Raw genomic sequence first — 24,254 nt, 5'->3', positions numbered from 1 at the left:
TATCGCTATCAGCCTTTACTTGTCATATCGGTATCGCCGAATATGCCAGTCTAACCACCAATTGGACACAGGGGTAAGGGGTTGACACTATGGCAGGTAAATAAAATGTTGAGGCATGTGGATTTTGCGTTGGAGTTGCCCAAACTGCAAGTGCACATTTGAGTGAGGAGTCTGCTATAAACACAACACGAGATATATAGCTATATAAACACAACACGAGATCACAACACTGGTATCAGTATTTGGTATCGGTATCGGCTAACACAGAAATTGTTGTTGCGACCGAAGGTCACAGTTAATATACCTTGCGTTTTTGTCACACTCAATTTTGCCACTCAATTTGTAACGTCACGTCATATATTGTGCCCAGGTCTCGTGGCATCACTATGACATCATCAGGGATGATAGTAAATCAGGGATCATATCATAGTATATGTGACCTACTGTCGCAATTAAGCCCATATACTGTATGGAGATCCCTGATGTCATCAATATTAGTATATGTATATATGTCAGAACCTGTATTGACATTCCCCATCCATCCTTCCTCTTCGATGTCTCCCGATCTCGTCCCTCCTGCCCTTTTGACTGATACCTGTCCATTTAAACTCTAGACGGGCCTGCCCCAAAGTTATATGTGCAGCCACCCGGCAGCATGTGAAAACTAGAGTTCTCAACAGGCCCGAAAATTAAGGCCCGGCCCTACCTGTGCCCTCATCAAACCCTGTACACTCAAGACACTGCCACCGCTGCTACCCTTAGATCTCCATATATGGAGCTGACCTGTTCTGACATATATTGATCTGACCTCATCAAACCCTGTACACTCAAGACACGCTCCATATATGGCCAGTGCACGCGACCTCGCCCTTTAGGCCGGGCGAGGTCGCTTCTCTCCCCCCCCCCCCCCCCCTTACTGGTGGGATCGGATCGGGACATCCCTAATTTTTATAGTGCATTTATATAGCGCTTTTATCCAAGGAGCTTTACATAGATTGTGCATTACATTCACCCATTCACACACACATTCATACACTGATGGCGGAGGAAACCATGCAAGGCACCAACCTGCACATCGGACACACTAACTCTTTAAAAGGACACTAACTCTTTAAAAGGAAAAGGTTAAAAGGAAACAGGGTTGGATTTGTTGTTTTTTATCATGCTCATCTATCATGCTCATCTATCTATCTATCTATCTATCTATCTATCTATCTATCTATCTATCTATCTATCTATCTATCTATCTATCTATCTATCTATCTATCTATCTATAATCACAGGTGTAGAGTGGACAGACAATAAGCATCGCACTATGGTGGCCATTCTGATGAGTATGGACTGGAGTGTTACTACAGCTATACTGCCCGCTGTGGCCTACTTTGTAAATGACTGGAGACACCTGACTGTCACTGTCACCATGCCACTGGTGTTGGCAGTGATGACATGGAGGTGAGGAAGACTCTTTCCCGCCTCTTTCTTAGCCAATAATATTTGAAGATTTGGATAATGTTTGTAGTATAATTGATTTCATGCAGTATGTATTAATATATTAATTTAATTTAAATGTATTGTAGGCCCTATTAATTGTATAAATGTTTTTGTTTTAATTTTAGTCATAAATCATTTGGCCTTTGGGGTCCCTAACCACAGTTTGAGAACCACTGATCTTATGGCATGTGTGACCTTGATGGAATCAATCATTATCTTTGTCCAAGGTGGCTCCCTGAATCTGCCAGGTGGTTGATAAGTAACGGAAAGGTGAACGAGGCTCATCTTTACCTGAGCAGGTGTGCAGAGGTCAACGGCAGACAGAAATTCATGGCTGAGCTTAATCCCCAGGTATTATGTTCAGTACTGTACACTGCAATATACGCAATACTACATTCAGCGTACACTCTGCAATTTACAATTCCTTGTTCAGTCAGTGTACACTGCATAATACCATTACCATCAGATACAAAATGGGAGATAAGATCTGGGCACTCAAGTTTAAAAGAGACTTTATTTAATACACAACATGTTTCAACCACGAGTGGTCTTCTTCAGGCTGCTACCTCTTTTAAACTTGAGCATCTCCCGTTTCTTTCTGTCTTATCCCGTCTGATCCAAGACCTTTTTTACTATTTTAACTCAAGAACCTGAACTCACATAATTATACTCACTTGCTTGCTTTAATACTGACTGGCCGCCGGCTTGCTTGCTTAACTACTTACTATCCTGCAGGTCCTCTCCACTGTGATCATAGTGGAGAATGAAGACAGAGTTTACTCCTATCTGGATCTTCTGAGAACACCCAGATTGAGGAGACTGACTCTACTCACTGCCACTGTCTGGTAAATAGACTATGTGGTATAATTATATGTTTGTATGTGACTAAATAATAACTACAATTTATCCATTGGAATACACGTTATATTCTCTCCATTTCCTGAAAAGTGACAGTTTTTGTTTTCAAGGTTGCCACCTGACAACGATTATCGAATTATCTATTTTGTCTACTTAATGTAGGTATGGGGTGGCCTGTACATCTATCTATCTATAAATGCACCACGTCTCTGTAAGACTGTACGTGTGTACAGTCTCGCCACATAGCCTTACCGACTCTGTACTCTACAGCCAGGCACCGGTCTCGTATGTATTAAGTGTGTGTGTGCGCGTGTGTGTGTGTGTGTGTGTGTGTGTGTGTGTGTGTGTGTGTGTGTGTGTGTGTGTGTGTGTGTGTGTGTGTGTGTGTGTGTGTGTGTGTGTGTGTGTGTGTGTGTGTGTGTGTGTGTGTGTGTGTGTGTGCGTGTGTGTGCGCGTGCGTGCGTGCGTGCGTGCGTGCGTGCGTGTGAAGGTATGGGGTGGCCTCTACATACTATGGGATCAGCTTGAATGTGTCTGGATTTGGGCTCAACATTTACATCACTCAGTTCATCTATGGAGCCATCGAGCTTCCAGCCAAAGCCTTCATCTGTTACAGTATGAACATAATAGGTCGCAGGGCCAACCAGGCTGGGTCACTTCTGCTGACTGCAATCTGTCTGTTCTGCAACATATTCCTTCCTAAAGGTAATTATGTCCACCTTATTCAGTGGTGGACAGTAACTATTAACTAAGTACATTTACTTAAGTGCCGTACTCTGTTTGTTGTTGTTTTTATTTTTGCAAGCTCACCACTTCCACTATTCTCTTGCGACCCAAACTTACAAATACAGATTTTGACTGAACCAATAGTGAAAACAGCACTACTGTGTAGACAGCCTGTGTAACTATAGCTTCGAAGGCTTCACATCATTTCAATAGCCCGATGTCATGGTTTTGAATAAGATGCAGATTGTACTTGTCTTGACTCAGTGTTGCCACTCTTTGATAGACAATTTTGTTACACCATGTATGTGGTGATCATGTACTGCTGGGAATGGAAGCTGTTGTTGGTTTGTTTGTTTGTTTGTTTGTTTATTTCAGTTTTAATGTAATGTGTGATGCAGATATTCCTTTCACACATGCAGCTGCTGTTGTAGTTTGAAATGTGAATCTTCTGTTCAGGCATGTTTGAAGTTTAAATGTGGATCTTCTGTTCAGGCATGTGGGAGCTGCAGACAGCTCTGTCAGTTTTGGGTAAAGGCTGTGCAGAGGCTGCATTCACCACCATCACGCTGTACACCACAGAACTTTTCCCCACAGTTCTCAGGTCAGTACAAATACCTACCGGTACATAATATTCACTGGTGCAAGAGGCACACAGATCTTTTACTTGAGTAACACGTTCGGCTCTAGCAGTGGCGAGCAGACGGATCTCAAAGAGAATAAGTCAAAGAATGCTCTGCTAACACCAAAGTCAAAGTCGTACGATTTGTCACACACGTTACTGCAGTGAAATTTGTTCTCCACATTTGACCCATCTTTTGGAGCGGTTGGCCGCAGCCGTGCCTCGCTCGGGGATTTGATTAGTTGATTTGACCCCCAATCCAACCCATTGATGCTGAGTGCCAAGCAGACAGACATTGGGTCCCATTTTTACAGTCTTGGTATGACCCGGCCGGGGATCGAACCCCGACCTCCTTGTTTCAGGTCAGACACAAGGCCACTGTCTGGTCAACACCTCCATTGCATTGTGGGACAATTAAAAACCAAGAGCAAATTAGACTATATAGCTATTTAACACTTATCTATAACTATGGCTCTTCTGTATTAGGCCTACCTGAAAAAAGTGTCTGTATTTTTTGCAGACAGAATGGGCTAGGTTTCTGCTCATCTATAGGCCGCATAGGGGTGTCCTGTGCCCCTCTGATCATCTTACTGGAAGACGTGTGGTTGCCTCTGCCCAATGCAGTGTTCTGCCTGATAGCTTTGATCGCCTGTCTGTCAGCATCTCTGCTTCCAGAGACACGCAATGTCCACCTGCCTGAGACCATTGAAGACATTGAACACAGGAGGTACACTTCTCTTATTTAAAACAACACCTGAGGGGGCACTACGGTATTAATACCTAGTATTTTTATGTTTTTTTGTTTTAACATCTTTCTCCCCCAGTTATTTTTGCCAAAATGGATTCCACCCCCACACACACACGACTGCTGTTGAATCCTACTGACCAGTAGAATTGAATCCTACTCACCTGCCAGTGAGGCTTCCCTCCCTAGAATACGGGCCAATTGTGATTGTGTAGACTGTGGCAACCCAGGCGAGAATAGGCACAGATTCACAATAAATTAAGAGGCTCAGAGTCAGATTCAACATAAACTTAAATTGTCTTTTATTAAAGTGTTAGGGAAAGGGGTGTCGTGTAATTTGAATCATATAGCATAATTCATATCTACTTGTTTAGTCATAATGGTACATTTCTGCATGGCCATTTGTCTCACCGAAGTGAGTCATCACCCACCCCACAGTGTCTTAAACTATTTGCATATCAATGGTCCACAGGCAGGAAGCCTCGTGGCTTCACTCTTTGACTAGATAAATCTTGAGTGATCTTGTATCTGATATTACCTTTAGGGTCTAGACCACCTGTGGATTTGGGCCTTCCTGTTTCATTGTTCAATGACAGAGCCAACAGACTACAGTTTGTCTCTTTACATTTTATGATACACACACACACACACACACACACACACACACACAAAAGGTGACACCAGACTGCAGGAGGGGGAGGGATAAAAGGGGTGGATGGAGAAGGACTTGGGGGTGGTTGTGCTCTGGGGCTGGGGAGTTGGAAAAATGGAGGAGCACGGGACGGTCACCCTGGCCTGTGCTGCTATCAAAGGGAAGAGATGACTTTGCTATGCTTGTAACCTGTAACGATGGGAGATGCCTTGATTGAATAAAGACGGACTTGGCCTGGGAAATCGGAACTCGTGTGTTGTGTTCATTCTGCATTAGGAAAATAAGGTACAGATCCGCAGGACAGTATACGACAAGTGGCGCCCGACGTGGTTTTGATGGCGTGGAGAACATCCGCGGCACAATAAAAACGGACCTGCGGAGTACCTGTGGATTTACCTGGATTTTTATTTTTTGGAAGGAGTTCTGCGAAACCCAAGGACTGACAAGAATTCGTAAGCGTTAGGACCATAGTGTAGATAAGTGTTCACTGTGTTAAGAAGTTTAGGGATTGAGCGTGTGTGCGTGGTTTGAAAGTTGAGCGTGTGTGCGTGGTTTGAAAATTGAGCGTGTGTGCGTGATATGTGTGAGCGGCTGTGTGTATGTGCTTGATTTGTTTGGTTTTGTCTGTGGGTCTTTATATGTGTTAGTGCTGGTAGATCATCGTTGTAAGCTGTGATTGAATGCCAAATAGTTCTCAATTAAGTCTTTTGTTGCTATTTTTAATTGTGCGGTCACTGGTAGTTATGGTTATCTTGGCTGTTTAAATTGCTGCTTTTCAGTGACTTACAATTTTTTTGGGGGTGATTTGGCATTAATTCATGCAGGTTTCGCGTTGCTCTCCTGGTTTAGGCCTTCCTTTGTCTCGGGGGTGGGGGCTGGGGTGGGGATTTTATTTTTTTACTTGAGTGGCTTAAATTTGGGCTGGCTTCTTGTTAAACCGTTTATTGGTTTATTTTAAATATTTCTGAAACATGTGCAACAAGTTTCAGAGGGGGGAGTAATATTGATATTAAATTGGGGGTTAATTCAGGTTTTAAAAATAAATTGGCTTTAAGTTTGGGGTCAAATCTAAATTTTGAGTTTAGTATGAGAATACATTTCTCACATATCACATTTAGGATATTTCAGATCTTTTGTAAAATTAGGTATAGGTTAATTTGGATTATTAAGCCTACAGGATTTTCTTATTAGTCATAATATATAGTCTGCATATAAATGAGTTGACCTTAGGACGAAACCGCTGGCACTGTTGCATAGATGTAAATGAGCTAGGGGTGTCAGGTCACTGAAGGGATCAAGGGGGGTATGTGCCCTAAGTCAGTTTAGAAAGAAAATAGAGGCATTTCTCTATATTTCCTTTTTAAATTACAGACTATAGTTTGTCTATCTAATTTCTTTATTTTACACTTTTCTGTGTGAATGGGTACGAGAAAGTGTTGTGAGTGTTGTGAGTGTTGTGAGTGTTGACTATCTACTCATTCTGTGGGGACAGTATATGCAAATGACTGGGTATATGCGTGGCGGTGACTGTGTGAGATGAGAGGAGACATGCATGAGTGACAGTTAGTGAGATTATCTACAATTTAGTAGCTATGGCCACAAAGCATACTCCAGTGCAAATTGTGCACAAGAAATACACATGTAAGAATATTTCCAGCATTTCAGGAAAATGGCATAAGCGTTGGCCTCGGACATGGCCAAAAGAAGGCTCTTTCGAGGTAGAAGACCTTGCATCTATAAAGGCACAGGTGTGGGCACATAAAGCAGATCAGATGACGAAAGAGAGAGAGAGGCAAAGGGAAGAAGAACTATTCGTTTTAGACTTGTTTTGTGAAGAGGGTCGGAAAAAAAGATTGAAAGAAAAAGTGAGGATAGGTCCACAGATTGTCGCAGCATATAATGCTAGCCGGAGGCCTGTCAGCGAGGAGATCAGCAGGAAATTGCCAGACTCCGCATCATCGTCTGTGTCAGTACTACCTGAGGAGAAGATGTCCGCTGATTGCAGAACAGACAACCAGTGCGTTGACATTGTGGGTCACAGCGACAACTCAGCACAAACTGAGGTGGACTTTTTGGAGAACAGCGACATGCCAGACGAGAGCGACACTCAAAACTCTGTTGAGAGGGAGCTGGGGCGGTTACGTTCCCAGAAAATGGACCTGATCAGTGAATTGACTGAGTCAACGAGGGCACACAGACAATACCTGCATATGATTGAGACGTGGTTGAATGAACTTTCAGTAAGGGAGACACAGTTGACCAGTGAGCTCAGTGGCAAGGCGGCGCACAGCCACAGTTTACATGGAGGTGAAGACATCTACAGAAGGGCAACCCGCCCCAACGCAGACATGAACATTGATGCTGACACTGAGGACAGTTCTATTCAAGCCAGCAGGAAGAGTGGGAGGCATTCCCACACTCGCACACATTTGAGCCGGAGATGTGTGAAGGACTCCAGGGGGGCTTTGAACAGGCACCCTGCATGCAGGCCCCAGAAGAGGACTAGGACTAGCCCTGCACTAGGATCGGAGGACGGAAGTGGAGATGGTGTGGATGGGAGTAAACTCACCCTGAATGCAGAGGATTTCCGTAAAAGGCTGGTCGAGATCAAGGAACGGAAGGCACGTCTGAACAATGACCTGAAGGCTCACACAGGTGACAAGCACCTCACAGCAGCCCTGATGTCCAGTCTGGGTGAGCGGTCCAGGGAGGAAGAGGAGGTCAGTCGGCTTCTGGTCCAATGTGAGGAGGAGCAACAGGAACTGTCCCCAAAGCGGATTCGAGGGCGGAGAGAGGGGGAGACGCAGGACTGGACTACAGCACTGGCTGACATGACCCCTGTTAACGTAATGCCTGTGGTGGTCCGAGGACAGAATGACTATAGACCGTGGTCTAATGGACATGACATGATAGACCTGGTGGAAAAATTGCCTCCGCTACAGGAAGGAGCCTACCAATGGGTGGCAAAACTTGATGTTCTGACTATGGGAACTCAGTTAGCTGTGGGTGACATGAAGAAATTATTGGCACACCTGGTGGGAGTGCAGATGTTGAATGACCTCTTGGCCAGGGCAGAAATGCAGGCTTACGTTGAGACGGCCAGCAGAGACGCAGAGCCATATGCAGAACACAAGGGGTTCCTGTGTCGGGAAATGAGGTTGTTGTACCCCACTGTTTTAAATCCTGACAGAGTCCTACTTGATTGTCTGACTGACGGCGAGAATCCGAGGGCTTATGTCGTGAAAGCGCATCAGATATGGACAGACGTGACGGGGCATAACGCAGGGTTGCCAGGCATGGACCGGACGGTGCTTAGGGACAAGATAAAAAAAGGACTGCCCCTGGCTGTACAGAGTGAACTTGAGGGAGTCGTCTCCTTGTCCACACTGCCTTTGGAAGCCTACACAGACCATATTGCTGACTGCGTCAACCAGGTCCGGAACAAACAGGAGGTACAAAGACTCAAAGATGTCGACCTTAAACGTCAGCTACGAGCAGAACAGCTGACAAAGATTCGAGAGGAGAAACTGATTTTGCAGCCACCGCAGGACAGTGCAGACCATCATCAACAATTGCTGTCATGGAGAATGAGGGAACCACAGAGTCAACAACCAGCATCATCCTATCAGTGGGCAACAAAGCCCTACGCGGCACAACGTGGGCGGCTGAAAGGAATCTGCCATAACTGTGGGACACATGGTCATTTTGCTGGACAATGTGACCAGAAGCCGGCGCAACGAGAGACTCTGCGAAGCTGCACATTGAGACGCCCCTCTCTGTGCTATTGAAAGCATGGTGTTAGATCTGTCACCTAGCTGTCATCCGACACTGACCTTTTCTAGATGTTGCTCTATCTAGGGGCACTGAGAAAATGTCACCTCGTTTTGTTTTTTGATACTTGTTTAGTTTAGGGAAAGAAAGACTTTCTAAGGAAAAGGGGTAGTTCAGTTAGGAATGATGTCAAAACGGTTTGATTTGCTTTATAAGTTCTATTCATTGTCATAACAAAACAGATAGGTTATAATAGTGATCAGATGAATAGGTTAGAACTTCCTTAAATATTACAGTGAAATCCAATCCAAGAATAGGAATTATATTCTAATTAGTAATGCAAATATTGTTTTAGCTCTTGGGTTTGTGTGTGGCTTTCCAGATCATGGGTTAGATGAGGGGTTTCTGCGCAGGACCACCCATCTGTCCATCATTATGGGAAAGTGACTCACAAAACTAAGGGGGAAAGGGGGGGGGGTCAGAGGTGCAAAGGGGTGTTTTGTGTGTCTGCGAGTGAGTGCATACTGAAGTCCTGGCCAGGCTGTCTGTATGAGAAAGAATGTTGGGGAACGTTTATATATATTTTGTTTCATTTTAATCATTCTGTTTAATTCTATTTACAGTTTTCTTTTGATTTTGTTCGTTTGTTTTTGTGTTAATTTACTGTTTCAGTTTTCGAATATTGTCCAGGGGGGAGGAGGGTCACAATTTTACAAAGGGATTCGGTTTCAGGGTTAGGAGAGACATTTTGGGGAATTTGAACATTTGGGGATTTTGGGGAGAAAAGCATTTTTGAGCCAAATATGATTCATATTTTAGACTAATAGTCGTGAGGACTATTAGTAGGGGGGATGTGTCGTGTAATTTGAATCATATAGCATAATTCATATCTACTTGTTTAGTCATAATGGTACATTTCTGCATGGCCATTTGTCTCACCGAAGTGAGTCATCACCCACCCCACAGTGTCTTAAACTATTTGCATATCAATGGTCCACAGGCAGGAAGCCTCGTGGCTTCACTCTTTGACTAGATAAATCTTGAGTGATCTTGTATCTGATATTACCTTTAGGGTCTAGACCACCTGTGGATTTGGGCCTTCCTGTTTCATTGTTCAATGACAGAGCCAACAGACTACAGTTTGTCTCTTTACATTTTATGATACACACACACACACACACACACACACACACACAAAAGGTGACACCAGACTGCAGGAGGGGGAGGGATAAAAGGGGTGGATGGAGAAGGACTTGGGGGTGGTTGTGCTCTGGGGCTGGGGAGTTGGAAAAATGGAGGAGCACGGGACGGTCACCCTGGCCTGTGCTGCTATCAAAGGGAAGAGATGACTTTGCTATGCTTGTAACCTGTAACGATGGGAGATGCCTTGATTGAATAAAGACGGACTTGGCCTGGGAAATCGGAACTCGTGTGTTGTGTTCATTCTGCATTAGGAAAATAAGGTACAGATCCGCAGGACAGTATACGACAGGGGAAAACGGGGCAAAACGTCAACACAGGGTTCCTCTTGTCAGGGGCTTGGGCTTCTATTCACATGCAGTCCTGTGGGTAGAGCAGAGAGAGAGCTAGTGACTACTTTACTCAGTTGGTTGGGGGAGAGTGCTGTAGGCTCTCCCTTGTGGAGTTCAGTCGGCTTGTGAGATCTCCCTCATACCAGCCTCCTCATGAACAGAGTGATTCCTCCTTCCTCACTCCATTAGTTCAAAATGACTCCCCAGACAGTTTGGGCGTCGGCTATTTAAAAGCTTCTGGTGATTGCCTTACTGGCTGCAGGTGCGTCCATGTCCAGGCTCCCATTGGCTGCAATACCTGTACAGGGTGATATACTCCCTCTATCACCTCCCCCAGCCTCATTCTGTGGGGAATAGGCCTGGCTGTTTCCCCTGGTTTGCCACAAGACGCACCGCAGTGGAATTGAACCCACAACCTCTGCGGTGGCGGGCAGGCACTTTACCACTGCGCCACACGAGCATGACTTTTGATGCGTAATTATTATCTTTTCTTCTTTCCATTCAGGGAAAACAGAGAGAAACCCATCCTGACAGCGGAGTGATGTGCTGCTCAGAATGTCTGATTCCTGTCCGCCAGAGGCGTCTAGCTGTGGACGTACATGTATGACAGTTTGGCCATAATTAAATATTTCCTAACATCTAGAGTACAGGTGTACAGAATTCGAACCCGGGTCTCCCGCGTGGGAAGTCAACATTTTTTCCACTGAACAGCAGTCATGTTGGGATGAAATTGGGCCTATCCTTTATTTCCTTCGAGGGTGTTTCCAATGATACTAATGAAGGCTCTGTTCCTTTTAGTGTAGCAGAGTGGTTCTCTTCTTTATTTATTTTTTCATTCCAAGGAACCCCTGAGAGTGTACAAATGGAACCAAATGGAGCCATTTGATTAAGGTTGGTTAATCCGGGCCTGTCCTGCATGTGTACACCGTCAGAGGTGCATGGTAAGGGACCATTGGAGACCCCCCCCCCCCCCCCCCCCAAGGAACCATGAGGGTCCCTGGATACAATTAATACAAGGCCCTAGAAATTATATTTCCCCTTGAAATTATAATTAAATTCCTGCGTTGAATATGTACTGAAAATAAAGTGTGATGAGAAAAGCTAATAGTATGTGCTGACTGTGTCCAACTGTTTTACTGTCAAATCTCTCATCTAAGACGCACCAAAAAACGGCTGATCTACAAGGTCACAATGTGTCACAGCACGCCGCGTTGTGAGCTTGTAGATCAGCAATTGTTGGCATTGTTCTCAATTAAAAATGCCAATAATAGAATTGCTGTCCTAAACATAGTAATAAACCTTTTGAAAATGAAACAACAACCTGTAATATTTTAGCGACCTGTCACCTGAGTAGAGTAAGATTTTTAAAAGGATGTAGTAAGAATTGGATGAGGGTGGAGTAAGTAAGTAAGTAAATATATACACTTTTTTTTCTTTTCTTTTTTTCTTACAAATAATTTATTGACATTTACTTAAACAGCAGTTTTACAGGAGTAAACACGGCATTTTAAATATCAGAGATACAAATAAAAAGTAGCAATACCACCAGTGCACCATCATAGTCTTCATATATTCTTTTACAAGTTGACCAATGGTCACATTCTGACATTAACATGACAAAGATGTACAATGTAATAATACTAATACAATACTACTACTACTACTACTAATAATAATAATAATAATTTGTACAACATATTTGACATTGAACAATTAATGACAAAATGACAAGTATACAGGCTACAACTTCAGTAAGACAAGAATGATCCAAGGCTGAGGTGAGTGTAAAGTATATAAACATAACATTAGTGTGCTTTAAAAAAGTTATTTTACACGATGATGAAGTAGTATTTGCACTTCTAAAAAACTATTTATTCTCTGGCACTTTTCCACTTCCACAGAATTCTAGCACAGGTCCAATCTGGGGAAAAAACTAGCCAAATCCTATTGGTGAATGTGGGTGTAAAGGTACCGTTTTGAACGAAGAAAACTATAGCACTCCTTTTTCGAATTCCCTGAATTTCCCCTTTTCACATACAATGTTGTGTGTGTGTGTGTGTGTGTGTGTGTGTGTGTGTGTGTGTGTGTGTGTGTGTGTGTGTGTGTGTGTGTGTGTGTGTGTGTGTGTGTGTGTGTGTGTGTGCGTGTGCGTGCGTGCGTGTGTGCTTGAGTGCGTGTGTGTGAAAATCCTGGCTGTTCGTTCTACACAATTTCTGCCAACACCTGATTTTGGCTGGAGATTCCTGATTTTATTTTACCCTGTCTCCACCGAATTTCTCCAGATTTGTATGCAACTCAACCCTTTAGGTTTGTTTGTAATGTATGAAATTACAAAATGTAGCTACCCATAATTTTCCTATGCTAGTAAAGCCTGATAAAAAGTATCAAACTCACTGTTAAAATGCATCAAGATACAGGAAATGACTGTGCCCAAAGGTTTCGGGTGGACCAAATAGAGTACAGATCTGTACACTCAGTTGCAGAGTTGGACCTCTGGTGGTCCCGGGACCCGGTGTTGAGAAACTTTTAGATATTAGCCTGCTAGCATGCTTGTAGCTACTGTAGGTCCTTTGCTGTACTGTTATTGTGGAAGACTGATATTAGCCTGCTAGTAGCTGGGTCCTTTGTTGTACTGTTCATGTGGATGTCTTCCATAGGGCTGGTAGCAGGAGGCAGGGTCACAGACTCCTGTTACCCCAGGAGGGCCTCTCTTCCCTGGGCCAGCAGGGCTGCCGGCCCTCCCTGATGCCCCTGGAGGGCCTGGATGTCCGTCCCCATCTCTGCCCCTGGGACCCTGCATGCCTGAAAAACAAGAACACATGTAATAAACATAATCAAACACACAACAACCCCTTTAAAGATTAAACCCCTGGTTCTCAACCTTTTGATTTTCAAGGACCTCCAAACTGACGTCCAGTGGTTCCCAAACTATTTTGCTCGAAACCCAGGAGAGGCATGCTCCTCGCTCACAACCCTAAACCTACTCCAAAAGAGCAATGTGATGCTTCCCCGAGACCCAAACTAGTGAAAATAGCTGATGTACCACTTCACAACGTGTCACATCACAACGTGTTGTGAGCTTGTAGATCTGCTGGTTTTCACACCACCTTAAGTTTTATTTTAATTCACCTAATTTATGTAACATAGGCCTACACATGAATGTGGATGTCCTTGACATGAAAAGGTTTGAGAACGACTGCATTTACCTACCAAATAATGGTTGAATTATGCTTGTACAGAACTACACTGCTGTGGGTGGTGTTACACTTGTACAGAACTACACTGCTGTTGGTGGTGTTACACTCGTACAGAACTACACTGCTGTGGGTGGTGTTACACTCATACAGAACTACACTGCTGTGGGTGGTGTTACACTTGTACAGAACTACACTGCTGTGGGTGGTGTTACACTCATACAGGACTAGTCAGTCACTGAACAAAGTAATGAGTGCATTTCCCTAAAGCAGCCTGTCTTATCTGTCTGTATGAACTTGAATCCAGATCCAAATTAAGATAATCCCCTTACCTTGTGCTCCAGGTGTGCCTGGGGAGCCAGTGTCTCCCTCACCTTTAGCCCCCTTCAAGCCTTGGGGTCCGATGTCACCTGCACACAGAAATATGATTGATGATTAAATGGTTATTTAAAGATGGAGTGCTGTAATATTTTAGGGGACACGCCCGCCAGTTCATTAAGTATGCCTGGTTTGCCTGGTGGGTGGTGATCCTGAGCTGAAGCCCCACCCACCTATGCTAAAGGGGGAGGGGTTATGGGAGGGGATGATATTGTGATGTCACATTATCACAGTTTTTTTCATTGGCACGTTTGACTGTCAAGGTTTCAGCCTCCATGAAGAAACCTTAAATACAAAGGGAAGACATTATTGCACATAAAGGGGTCAAATAAAGTTCTGTCACCTCATAAACACATGAAAACTGGATGAATACAAAAACCACGGCACTCCATCTTTAAGCACCCTAGTATCCTTTCATTCTGGGGGTAACATTCGGCAAAAATAGTTTCAGCAAAGATATTTGGGATATTAAGGGGTGAATTTTCGACGGTAAAAAAACTTCAATGCAAGCTTTCACATAGCAACATTTTGCTTTTCTGTCTTTATTGATAGTATCAAGTGAAGATGGAACAGGAAAGAGGGAGAGAGAGAAGGGTATAGAGACATGCAGCAAAGGTTGTCATGAACGGGACTCGAACGCGCGACACGCTGTCAGGCCAAAGCCTATATGTGGCATGTGCCTGGACCACTTGGCCCCAGCCAAGAATTTATTTTTATTTTTATTTAAAAAAAATTCGCTATGCTGTCGAATTTTTGCAGACATTCGCTGGCGACTGCTACACCTCTGACCAATCAAAATGCAGCCCAAACCTTTTTTCAAGCTACTTGGCAGGTGATTGGATGGGGCCGTCTCATCTGTCAATCATATTTATGTGTCTACATGGCGTATAGTAGCTGCGCCAGCAGCAAAGTAAAAATAACCTGCAAACGATAAAAGTGTTAACGAACGCATGATAGCATTACGTTTTACACACACACACACACACACACACACACACACACACACACACACACACACACACACACACACACACACACACACACACACAAAAATCACTATCGTGTCGGATGTGTAGGTAATGTCGACGCTTGACATTACCTTCAAGAATAGAAAACGACTTTCCAATTTTAAGGCATGAGGAAATACATTTGCAAAAGGTGCTTCTCGAGGCTGTCACACCCGGTCTCGCCAAGATCCCACCCTCATCTGGCGGAGTCAGGTTAAAAAACGAGCAGGCAAGGTACAGAGCCAAAGGTCAAGTGTAAGTATTGGGGGTAAGATGAAAAAAGAACATACACCATACTGATGATATTGTTGTCAAAGAAGTCTATGAAGCTATATCTATGAAATATGTAATTCCATATAATACGGAGGGTCCCTGCTTCATCTCTTTCTCAGCTGAAGGTTCCTTGGCCTGCAAAACACATTGAAGACCCCCTGGGATATGACATTAATGATGGTATAGTATAGGTGTAGGTGTGTGTCCTCACTGAAGACCTCATTACCTTTCAGTCCTGGGACTCCCCTGCGGCCTGGCTCTCCAGGGTATCCTGACTGTCCGGTCTGACCCGGGTATCCAGCAGGTCCCCTGGAGCCGTCAGCACCAGGAGGACCCAGCTCACCTGGAGGACCCGCTACTCCTTCACACCGACCACACTCTCCTCTGTTGGGAGGGGACACCATCTGCAGGAGCTGGGGGAGCTCGTCTGAGCGTGTGTGTGTGTGTGTGTGTGTGTGTGTGTGTGTGTGTGTGTGTGTGTGTGTGTGTGTGTGTGCATAGAGTGAGAAGGGGAAGCAGAGTGACACAGAGTCACACAGGGGCACTGGTGGACATATTGTAGACACAGTGGTCCGGGGAACCCCAGGGGTCCTTGAGGGGGTCCCCGGAAAAATAGTAGGCTATATATCATTAAGCCCTATATACATCAGCCATCTAGGAAATAACTGATCTATAAGCTCACATTGCAAGCTTGTATCAGCTATTTTCAAAGAAATCTTCAAAGAAACATTTTAACAACACAAAATTTGTGTCCAAATATTTTCATATGGGGGTCCGGGCAGCGTCAGCCAGATATTAGTTTGGGAACCATTTTGTTTAATTAAAGACAAATGTGGGAAACAAAAAATAAAGGGACCCATACAAATGTGTTTGAGACCCACAAATCGGTCCCGACCCACTGTTTGAGAAATGCTTACACTGAGCCACTGCTTGCCAATGATAGTGTACATGGAAACCTTGTACTGTATGCCCAAAATTGTTACAGGGGTCCCCAGCTTAATGTGTTAATATAGCATCCCAACACAATGCGATGCGTTGTGACCTTGTAGATTGGCACTATAAAACAGGGCTTAAGTGATGCATTCATCATGTCATTTTCAGATTTTGGTTCCCGGGGAGAATCTAAATGTCTCCTTTGGGCCTCAAGGTAACACGTTTGGGGGCAACAGAGGAACATACTTCGTAGAACATTGGCACAGATCTTCATCAGCTGGTCTTCAGTGGGTGCTTTCCCCTTGAACACAAGATCAGGAGGATTTGAGGATTTTATGTACAGTAGGCTACAATTTACAATTTAGGCGTTTAGCAGATGCTGCTCCGTCTCATCCAGAGTGACAATAGAAAAGCTAAACACATACATAGAATGCAGAGAGTTTTTGTCAGTGAAAAAAGGTAGTCGACGAACATAGTTACGTCATAGTTTTAGTCAGCGAAATGAACCCTGCTCACAGCGCTTGCCGAAAACAAGCCACAGAAAAGCGAAAAGATCTCTAAGGGACTGAAGGTGCTAAATATGAAAGCCCAGTCAGTAAGTATAGTAGTAGGCCTACAGTATAGAATTTTGGTAGTTGGACTCACCGGCTTCCCAGGATACCCAGGGACCCCTGATTGTCCTGGCATCCCATCCTGACCAGGGAATCCTCTAGATCCCAAGGCACCTGATTGGCCCATTTCTCCTTTTTTCCCATCAGCCCCTCTGACTCCATGGTCTCCAATAACACCTTTCTAACAACAACAACAACAACACCACACAACAACAAGCATCTCAGTTAAGTCAAGTGCGACCCCAAATAATTGGCCAAACACAAATTTTATATAACACTAATATTATGTTAATGGAAAAAATGTATACTCTGTTTCATTGCACTACCAATAACTAGTACAGTATAGAAGTGTAGTTCCTCTGATGCAACACAATGAGACGGACCCATGGCCTTAATTGGACCCATGGGTCTGCACGTGTGCGTGTGCAGTTGTGCACTCGTGCACTCGTGCGTGCGTGCGTGCGTGCGTGCGTGCGTGCGTGCGTGCATGCGTGCAGGGACCTCTCACCTCTCCTTTGCTCCCTCTGATTCCTGCTCCCCCCTGCAGACAAAAACAACAGCTATTGTTCAGTAATCTGTTTGGTTGAAACGGGCTATATGTATGCAATGCATTTAGTGTACATGTAAATACAAACAATACATGTGTCATTGAACTCCAATCCTATGGATCCAACCTTTAGTTGCATGCAAAAAATGTATTACTGTGTTGAGGGAGTATATAAATCATTGGTTATGCCATACAGCTGTATTTTAAAAGTCTTCAGAAAGATGGACTAATTTAAAAAATATATTAATATTTCATTGAAAAAAAACGAAAAAAAACAAAGAAAATGATTATTCTTATTTTAAAATAAACGGGTGACATCTATTCATTTTCCAGTATAAATAGGTTGTATCCAGTTGAGCTGCATGCCTATATTGATGCTACTGCGTCAAATAATTGTTTCCAGTGCAGTGGCTCCATCTCTCTTCCAACCTGTGGTACTGCGATGGGTGACACTTGTGCTCTAAAACTATGTGCAAAACTGCACTCTGTCTACTGTATTGGGATGAACCAAATGCTTGAACATCACTTTTCACTCAACAGAGGGCACAAAAAAGGGCACTTTTAAGAAGATGTACAAGCTATATCAGAGGTGAGCAACTTTGAGGTTCACTATATTTCGGCCACTATATTTCCACACTCACTCCAGAGGTACACAATATTTCCAGACTCACTCCAGAGGGCCACTATATTTCCACATTCACTCCAGATGGGCACATTGCATACATACTGTCTAATATAGACTGATTAATTAAAGCAGGTTATGTTTGCATGTTTGGAACAGCTCAAATCAATAATATATCATTATTCGGAATTTTAACCTGCTGCCATGAATATGTCATCAGCTATGGTGGAATAATAGAATGAAACACATGCAATGTGACACTTACAGGTGTCCCAGGAGTACCGGGCTCTCCATCATTTCCTTTATTACCCTGAAATAAAAATAAATTTAAAAGGGACAAAACTGGTCATTATAGGGTCATGATGCTAGACTGAGCCTCACAACCATTATAAAGGCTTATCTGATATAATTCTTCTTCTATAACATTCATCTACTAGTTTGATCATCAACCTACAAATCTTATCTCCATATTGTAACTGTTTGTGTTTTTCTGTAAATGAATGCCCTACTACTTGATCATACACATATCACACAAAAGCATCAAAAGTAGCAGATCCAAAAGCTTGAAACAAGTTTTGAGCTTGTAGATCTGCTACTTTTGCTGTTTTTGAATGTTTTGAATGTTTTTTTTGCTATCCATTTTAGACAAAGTGTTTGACTGTACACTGTTACTGTTTTACTTTTCTGTCTGACAGATAAATCATTCAATCAATCAACCAACCAATCTGTCTCCACTGTCAGTCCCATGTATGGTTAAATTTGTTAATTATGCATTTGATTGTTAAGCAATGTACTGTGTGTACTATGTAATATGTAATGTAATGTAATGTGTAATATAATGAATTGTGTAATGTAAACATGCTATAAAATGCATAAATTATGTATTGTAAAACATGCTGTAATTGCAAATGTGAAATGGTGTCTTATAAACCCATGAGGGTTGGGCACAAGGTGTGCATGACACGAAAATAAATAAACAATCAATCAATCAATCATGTACAGAACAGTATTACAGTAAGTAGCATCATGTTCTCTATGTTCTATGATTAGTACTAATAAGTAGGACAGTATGCACTGTAGTAGGCCTATATCACTAATATAAGGATATATAAGGAACTTCCCCGTGGCGCTTTAGAGATGGCAGTGGTGGGAAAATAATTCAAAATGTACTTGAGTATAAAAGTACAAAAGTATTGTCATAAAAATGTAGCCTATTTTAAATATACGTTTCAAATGTATACAAATATTTTGAAAATAGAAGATGTACAAGCTCACAATCCATCAACGCATTGTTTACAAATCATGTTCTAAATATTTTTATTGGGTTATACATCGATAGAGAACTCTGTATACTGTAAGCCATTTGGGCTTCTTGCCTCCTCCTGGAACTTTTGTATTTTTGTATTGTTTTTATATTGTGCTAAATTAATAACCTATAAACATTGTCAGTACAGTGTACAGTTGTACAGCACGACTAAAGTCATCAATATAAAACATCTCACCTGGTTTCCTTTTGCACCTGGTGACCCTGCCTCTCCCTGCAAACAATTACAAACAATCACTATACAGTAGACAGACAGACAGACAGAAGGACAGACAGACGGACGGACGGACGGACGGACGGACGGACGGACGGACGGACGGACGGACGATGGATGGATGGATGGATGAAAACTCTTTAGACGTTTGTCAAAGTTGTGGTGAGTTTACCTTGTCCCCTTTGAACCCAGGAAGTCCTCTGTTGCCCGGCAACCCCATGGCCCCTGTGTGTCCCGTATCTCCCTGAAATGAAATATGTTGTGTCACAATACAGCATACGGTACATGTCCCTCATATCGTTATGTCTCGTATATGACTGACAATACAGCAATAGCATGCATGTCCCTTATGACTGACAATGCAGCATGTCCCTTATGTCCCTTATTGATGATACAGCGTACATGTCCCTTGACTCCCTTGTGTTCCTTATGACTGACAATACAGCATACATGTGTCACGGTCCGCTCCTCGGACCGTGAACTTTGACTGTCCTTATTTTGATTTTGGACTTTAATATGTATTTCTGTTATTTTTATGTATTTGCTCATGTATTCCTGACTGTTTCTCTTTGGTTTTGGTCTTCTGTTACTCTGTTGTTGCCTTAGTTTGTGTATCTTATTTTGTAGTATTGTTCCTAGTTTTTCCTGTCTTCCTAGTTACTGTTAGTTACCTTGTCTAACCTACTTTGTAATTTGTCAGTGTTTCCACCTGTGTCCTTTTAGTCCCCCAGCCTATCCTAGTGTTGATTGTATTTTGGTTACACCTGTGCCCTGTTATCCTGTGTGTATTTTAAGTCCAGTGTTTGCATCGTGTTCTTGTTGGTTCGTAGTTCCCTGTTGTTTGAGTTCCTGTATGTTTTCTGTGATGTTTCCTGCCTTCTTTGCCCCGTTTATGAAAGAACCTCCGTTTATTTAATAAATCCTTCTAAGTTTATTGCTTTGCCTGCTGTCGCCTGCATTTGGGTCCTCATCCGTACTCACTCTTAACAACATGTCCCTTATGACTGACAATACAGCATAGCCTACTGTACATACACATACATGTCATCACATCTATTCAAAGCCTTTCTAGTGACACGGGTTCACAAGAATCCACTTTAAACATGATGATACTGCTTTCAACTCGTCTGTGGATACTGTCTATATTCCATGAAACATAAACGAAAGAACCAACCAACAAACAGTCTAACAGACACATATAAAGTAGGCTACATATTAGACGAATCACAGGCTATACTTTGAAAAGGAGCAGTCATTTACCTTCAGTCCTGCTAGACCTGGAAAACCATCCAATCCACGAGGCCCTGCATTACCCTGCATTACACACTCACGTTACCATTATGATTACATACAATCACAAATTGATCAATCAATCAATCAATCAATCAATCAATCAATCAATCACCTTAGGTCCCTGTTCTCCAGCAGCTCCTGCAGGTCCAGTCACACCAGGAGGGCCCTGTGATGGACGTACTGACGTTTATTTTACTTAGAAATACTCTCGTTTTGGCATTAAAATATAGTTAAAGTTCCAAAGGTATACATGTAAGTATTCAATATGCAGAATGTCCCATTATACAAATTCACAGCAAATTTGGATAGCTTACAAGCTAAAATCTAAGTAACTAGTAGCAACTTTCAAATTATCGTAGGAGAGTAAAAAAGTTGAAAGTATTGAAAATATCACAGTAAAGTACAAAATATTCCATTGAGATCAAATCTCACTGCATATTCCTACTGGTAATATGAACATGAACATGAAGACCTGAGGCCGATTCTACAAATGTCTTCTAATTCGTAACAGTTTTCTGAAAAAAGTATCGTCGCTGTCGGCAAGAAACCTCTTATCTCCGTATTTATTTATTTTTGTGTTTTTTTGTGAATTAACGGCCCTACTTGATCATACTGCAGCATCACACAAAAGTTACAAAATAAGCATATCCGCAAAGTCGAAACGTGGCACGAAGCGACATGTTTTGAGCTTGTCAATATGATACTCTTTCTGAATTTAAATCATGAAAAGTAATAGAAATACTATGATAAAAATGACATGATGGGAACTATGCACAAAAGCAAATTTCACCCACTTTTTTTTACTTAAAAACTGTGATGTGACAATAAAGCTAACATGGGACCACGCACGTGTGCATGCACGCACGCACGCACGCACACACACACACACACACACACACACACACACACACACACACACACACACACACACACACACACACACACACACACACACACACACACACACACACACGCTCACCTGTGGTCCTGGAGGTCCAGTCATACTTGATGATCCTGGAAGACCGATCTTACCCTGAAACACATATCACCAGTAAGACATCTCCCCGCACCTCTAGCTGACTGGATTCATACAGCATTAATGGTGGGCAGGAAAATTGTTAAGGAATGGAAGTCTGAGGATTTGCCTCCAGCACATGTATGGTTCACTCAGCTTGGTATTGTGGCTGCTTTGGATAAGTTATCTTTTAAGATGAATAATCAGTTAGATCAAAGTGGGTTCCTCAGTCATGTTGCAGGTCCTTGATGTGATGATCAGGCAATGCCCTTTTGATTGTTTACTGTCTTAGCATAAATATGATACAGTTGATCATGCTATGTGTGTTTGGTCGTGTAAACTAATTTAAACTTTTAATTTGATTTATTTTAATTTTTATTTGTTTATCTTGTCTTTGTTCGAGTCCTAAAATAAGGGCTAGGGTACAGCCTTAGTGTGTGTGTGTGTGTGTGTGTGTGTGTGTGTGTGTGTGTGTGTGTGTGTGTGTGTGTGTGTGTGTGCGTGCGTGCGTGCCCTCCCTGACTGTCAAACACACCACCGACCACAGTGCATGCGTGCGTGCGTGCGTTATATAGAGGGTACCGGTATGCGCGTGACAGAAAAGTCCTATCCGATTGCATTAAACAATGTTAAAATCACTTTGCCATTCACTTTAAGCATGCGCATACCCTCTATCTAGGGCCTGAGAAAGCCCCATTTGGTGAGGGGATAAAGGTCGTAGGTTTGGATACTGTATACACATTCATATAGTAATATTGCACCTGAGGTCCGACGAGTCCCATTGGTCCAGGCAAACCTCTCAATCCCTGAAAGAGACAAACTAAATATTCACTCTACCTCCCAAATCCTCCACTCCCCCTCCCAAGGAAGCAGGGAAGGGGCCCGGAAGTATAGGAAGAGTTATATTTCCAAAATGCATAGAGCCTATTCACATGGTTTACCAGGCTAGGGTGGGGGGTCCTCAGTTCAAAAATGATTATTTTTGGGGCTGGTCATGGTCTGAAAGGTTTGAGAACCAGTGTCCACTGTGTCCCCACACAGTCTGGTGTGAAGGTAAACAGAGGGGAGAGGAGTCACCTCTCTCCTCCACTACGCTGCATGAGTCATTGACTCTACAATAAACACTCACTGAACACTCTGACGTTTGTCTTCATTTGTCTTTTACCAGGTGTGGGAGTGGGAGAAGTAGGCCTATTGACATTTTTTACTTTTACTTTACTTACTAAAATATATATATCGATACCACAATGTATTCACAATTTACCCGAGTGAAAGCACAACATCAATTTAAGTAACAAAAGTAAAAGTGCCCATTATGTAGAATGTCCCATTTCACAAGTTTACACCAATCACAATTTGCGTTCTCACTTCTCCGTCTTTACTTTTCTGTCGTCACTTTTTATACTCAATATGTACTTTGCTCAGCCAATCAAATCATCACTATGGGGGTGCTCAGCCAATCAAATCATCGCTATGGGGGTTCTCAGCCAATCAAATCGTCGCTGTGGGGTACACACAAACAGACAAAGCTGGGCTTGTCTGAAAAAAATAAATGTTCCATTTCCTGAAAAGTAACATTTATTAGACATAATGCCAAGGTTTCCACCTGACAGGGATGATATATACTGTAAATATAATTTTTCTCAATATAACCATAACCACAGAGCCTTTGTAGGCCAGGTGTAGTCAATCAATGCACTTAATATGACACCTCATACCTCAACTATGGCTGCGCCCAGGGCACCCCTGTGTGGATTCGTCTATAGACCAATCAGATGAGGTGAAGGCTTTGAACTCAGAACCGACATGGGATCTAAATACAGACTGAGACCAAATATCCGACTGACCACCAACCCACTGCCCCCAAAACAACACCCTCCCTGACCTTAAACACACCACCGACCACAGTGCGTGCGTGCGTGCGTGCGTGCGTGCGTGCGTGCGTGCGTGCGTGCGTGCGTGCATGCGTGGAACCATGCGCCACAATTAAGAGAACCCCTGCTAAATGCCAGTAGCTCTATAGCACACTACCGGCTGTAAATAATGTATTTAAAGGGCCAGTATGTGTGTGCTTAAAGACTCTAAACGGTTGCATTTGGAATGTTTTCCATACTGTATGTGTCGACAGTAGAAGTTGGTAATGATTATTGTTGGCATGTGTTGCTTTATTTGCATAGGGACAGTTTAGAGAGACAGGAAGCTCAACATGTATTATATAGACCAAGGGTCTTCAACAGGAGGTCTGGGACTCCTAGGGGTCCTCAGAGTTAATTCAGAGTTAGGACAAACGTCCCAGACTGTTCTCCCTTCTGGCTACAAAACTATGGAATGAACTTCCCATTGCAATCAGAACTGCAGACCTACTCCCAATCTTCCACCGAGTCTGAAAACTCACTGCTACAAACTCCATCTTTGCCCGCAGCAATTGCCGTAACACTTGCACTAGCCT

The 24,254-nt window shown here is 43.0% G+C and overlaps 1 protein-coding gene across 1 annotated transcript in view; it reads right to left on the bottom strand.

Moving 5' to 3' along the window:
• Positions 1-11,932: 11,932 nt before the first annotated feature.
• Positions 11,933-24,254, bottom strand: part of LOC308325239 (uncharacterized protein) — a 35,335-nt gene continuing 23,013 nt past the window's right edge. Inside the window, exons 20-32 of the mRNA XM_080777708.1 lie at positions 22,567-22,611; positions 21,770-21,823; positions 20,903-20,956; positions 20,758-20,811; positions 19,670-19,741; positions 19,462-19,497; positions 18,225-18,269; positions 17,299-17,331; positions 16,825-16,971; positions 16,426-16,480; positions 15,473-15,673; positions 13,921-13,998; positions 11,933-13,196 (exon numbers count right to left, since the gene is read on the bottom strand). Of these exons, the coding sequence (XP_080633834.1) occupies positions 13,003-13,196; positions 13,921-13,998; positions 15,473-15,673; positions 16,426-16,480; positions 16,825-16,971; positions 17,299-17,331; positions 18,225-18,269; positions 19,462-19,497; positions 19,670-19,741; positions 20,758-20,811; positions 20,903-20,956; positions 21,770-21,823; positions 22,567-22,611 (1,068 nt within the window). The 3' untranslated portion in view covers positions 11,933-13,002. The remainder of the gene's footprint in view (positions 13,197-13,920; positions 13,999-15,472; positions 15,674-16,425; positions 16,481-16,824; positions 16,972-17,298; positions 17,332-18,224; positions 18,270-19,461; positions 19,498-19,669; positions 19,742-20,757; positions 20,812-20,902; positions 20,957-21,769; positions 21,824-22,566; positions 22,612-24,254) is intronic.

The sequence above is a fragment of the Protomyctophum bolini genome, assembly GCF_963924005.1.
Source record: "Protomyctophum bolini genome assembly, chromosome: 12".
Classification (NCBI taxonomy): Eukaryota; Metazoa; Chordata; class Actinopteri; order Myctophiformes; family Myctophidae; genus Protomyctophum; species Protomyctophum bolini.
The sequence above is the reverse complement of the archived record's forward strand: the minus strand, read 5'-3'. Positions and strand labels throughout refer to the sequence as shown.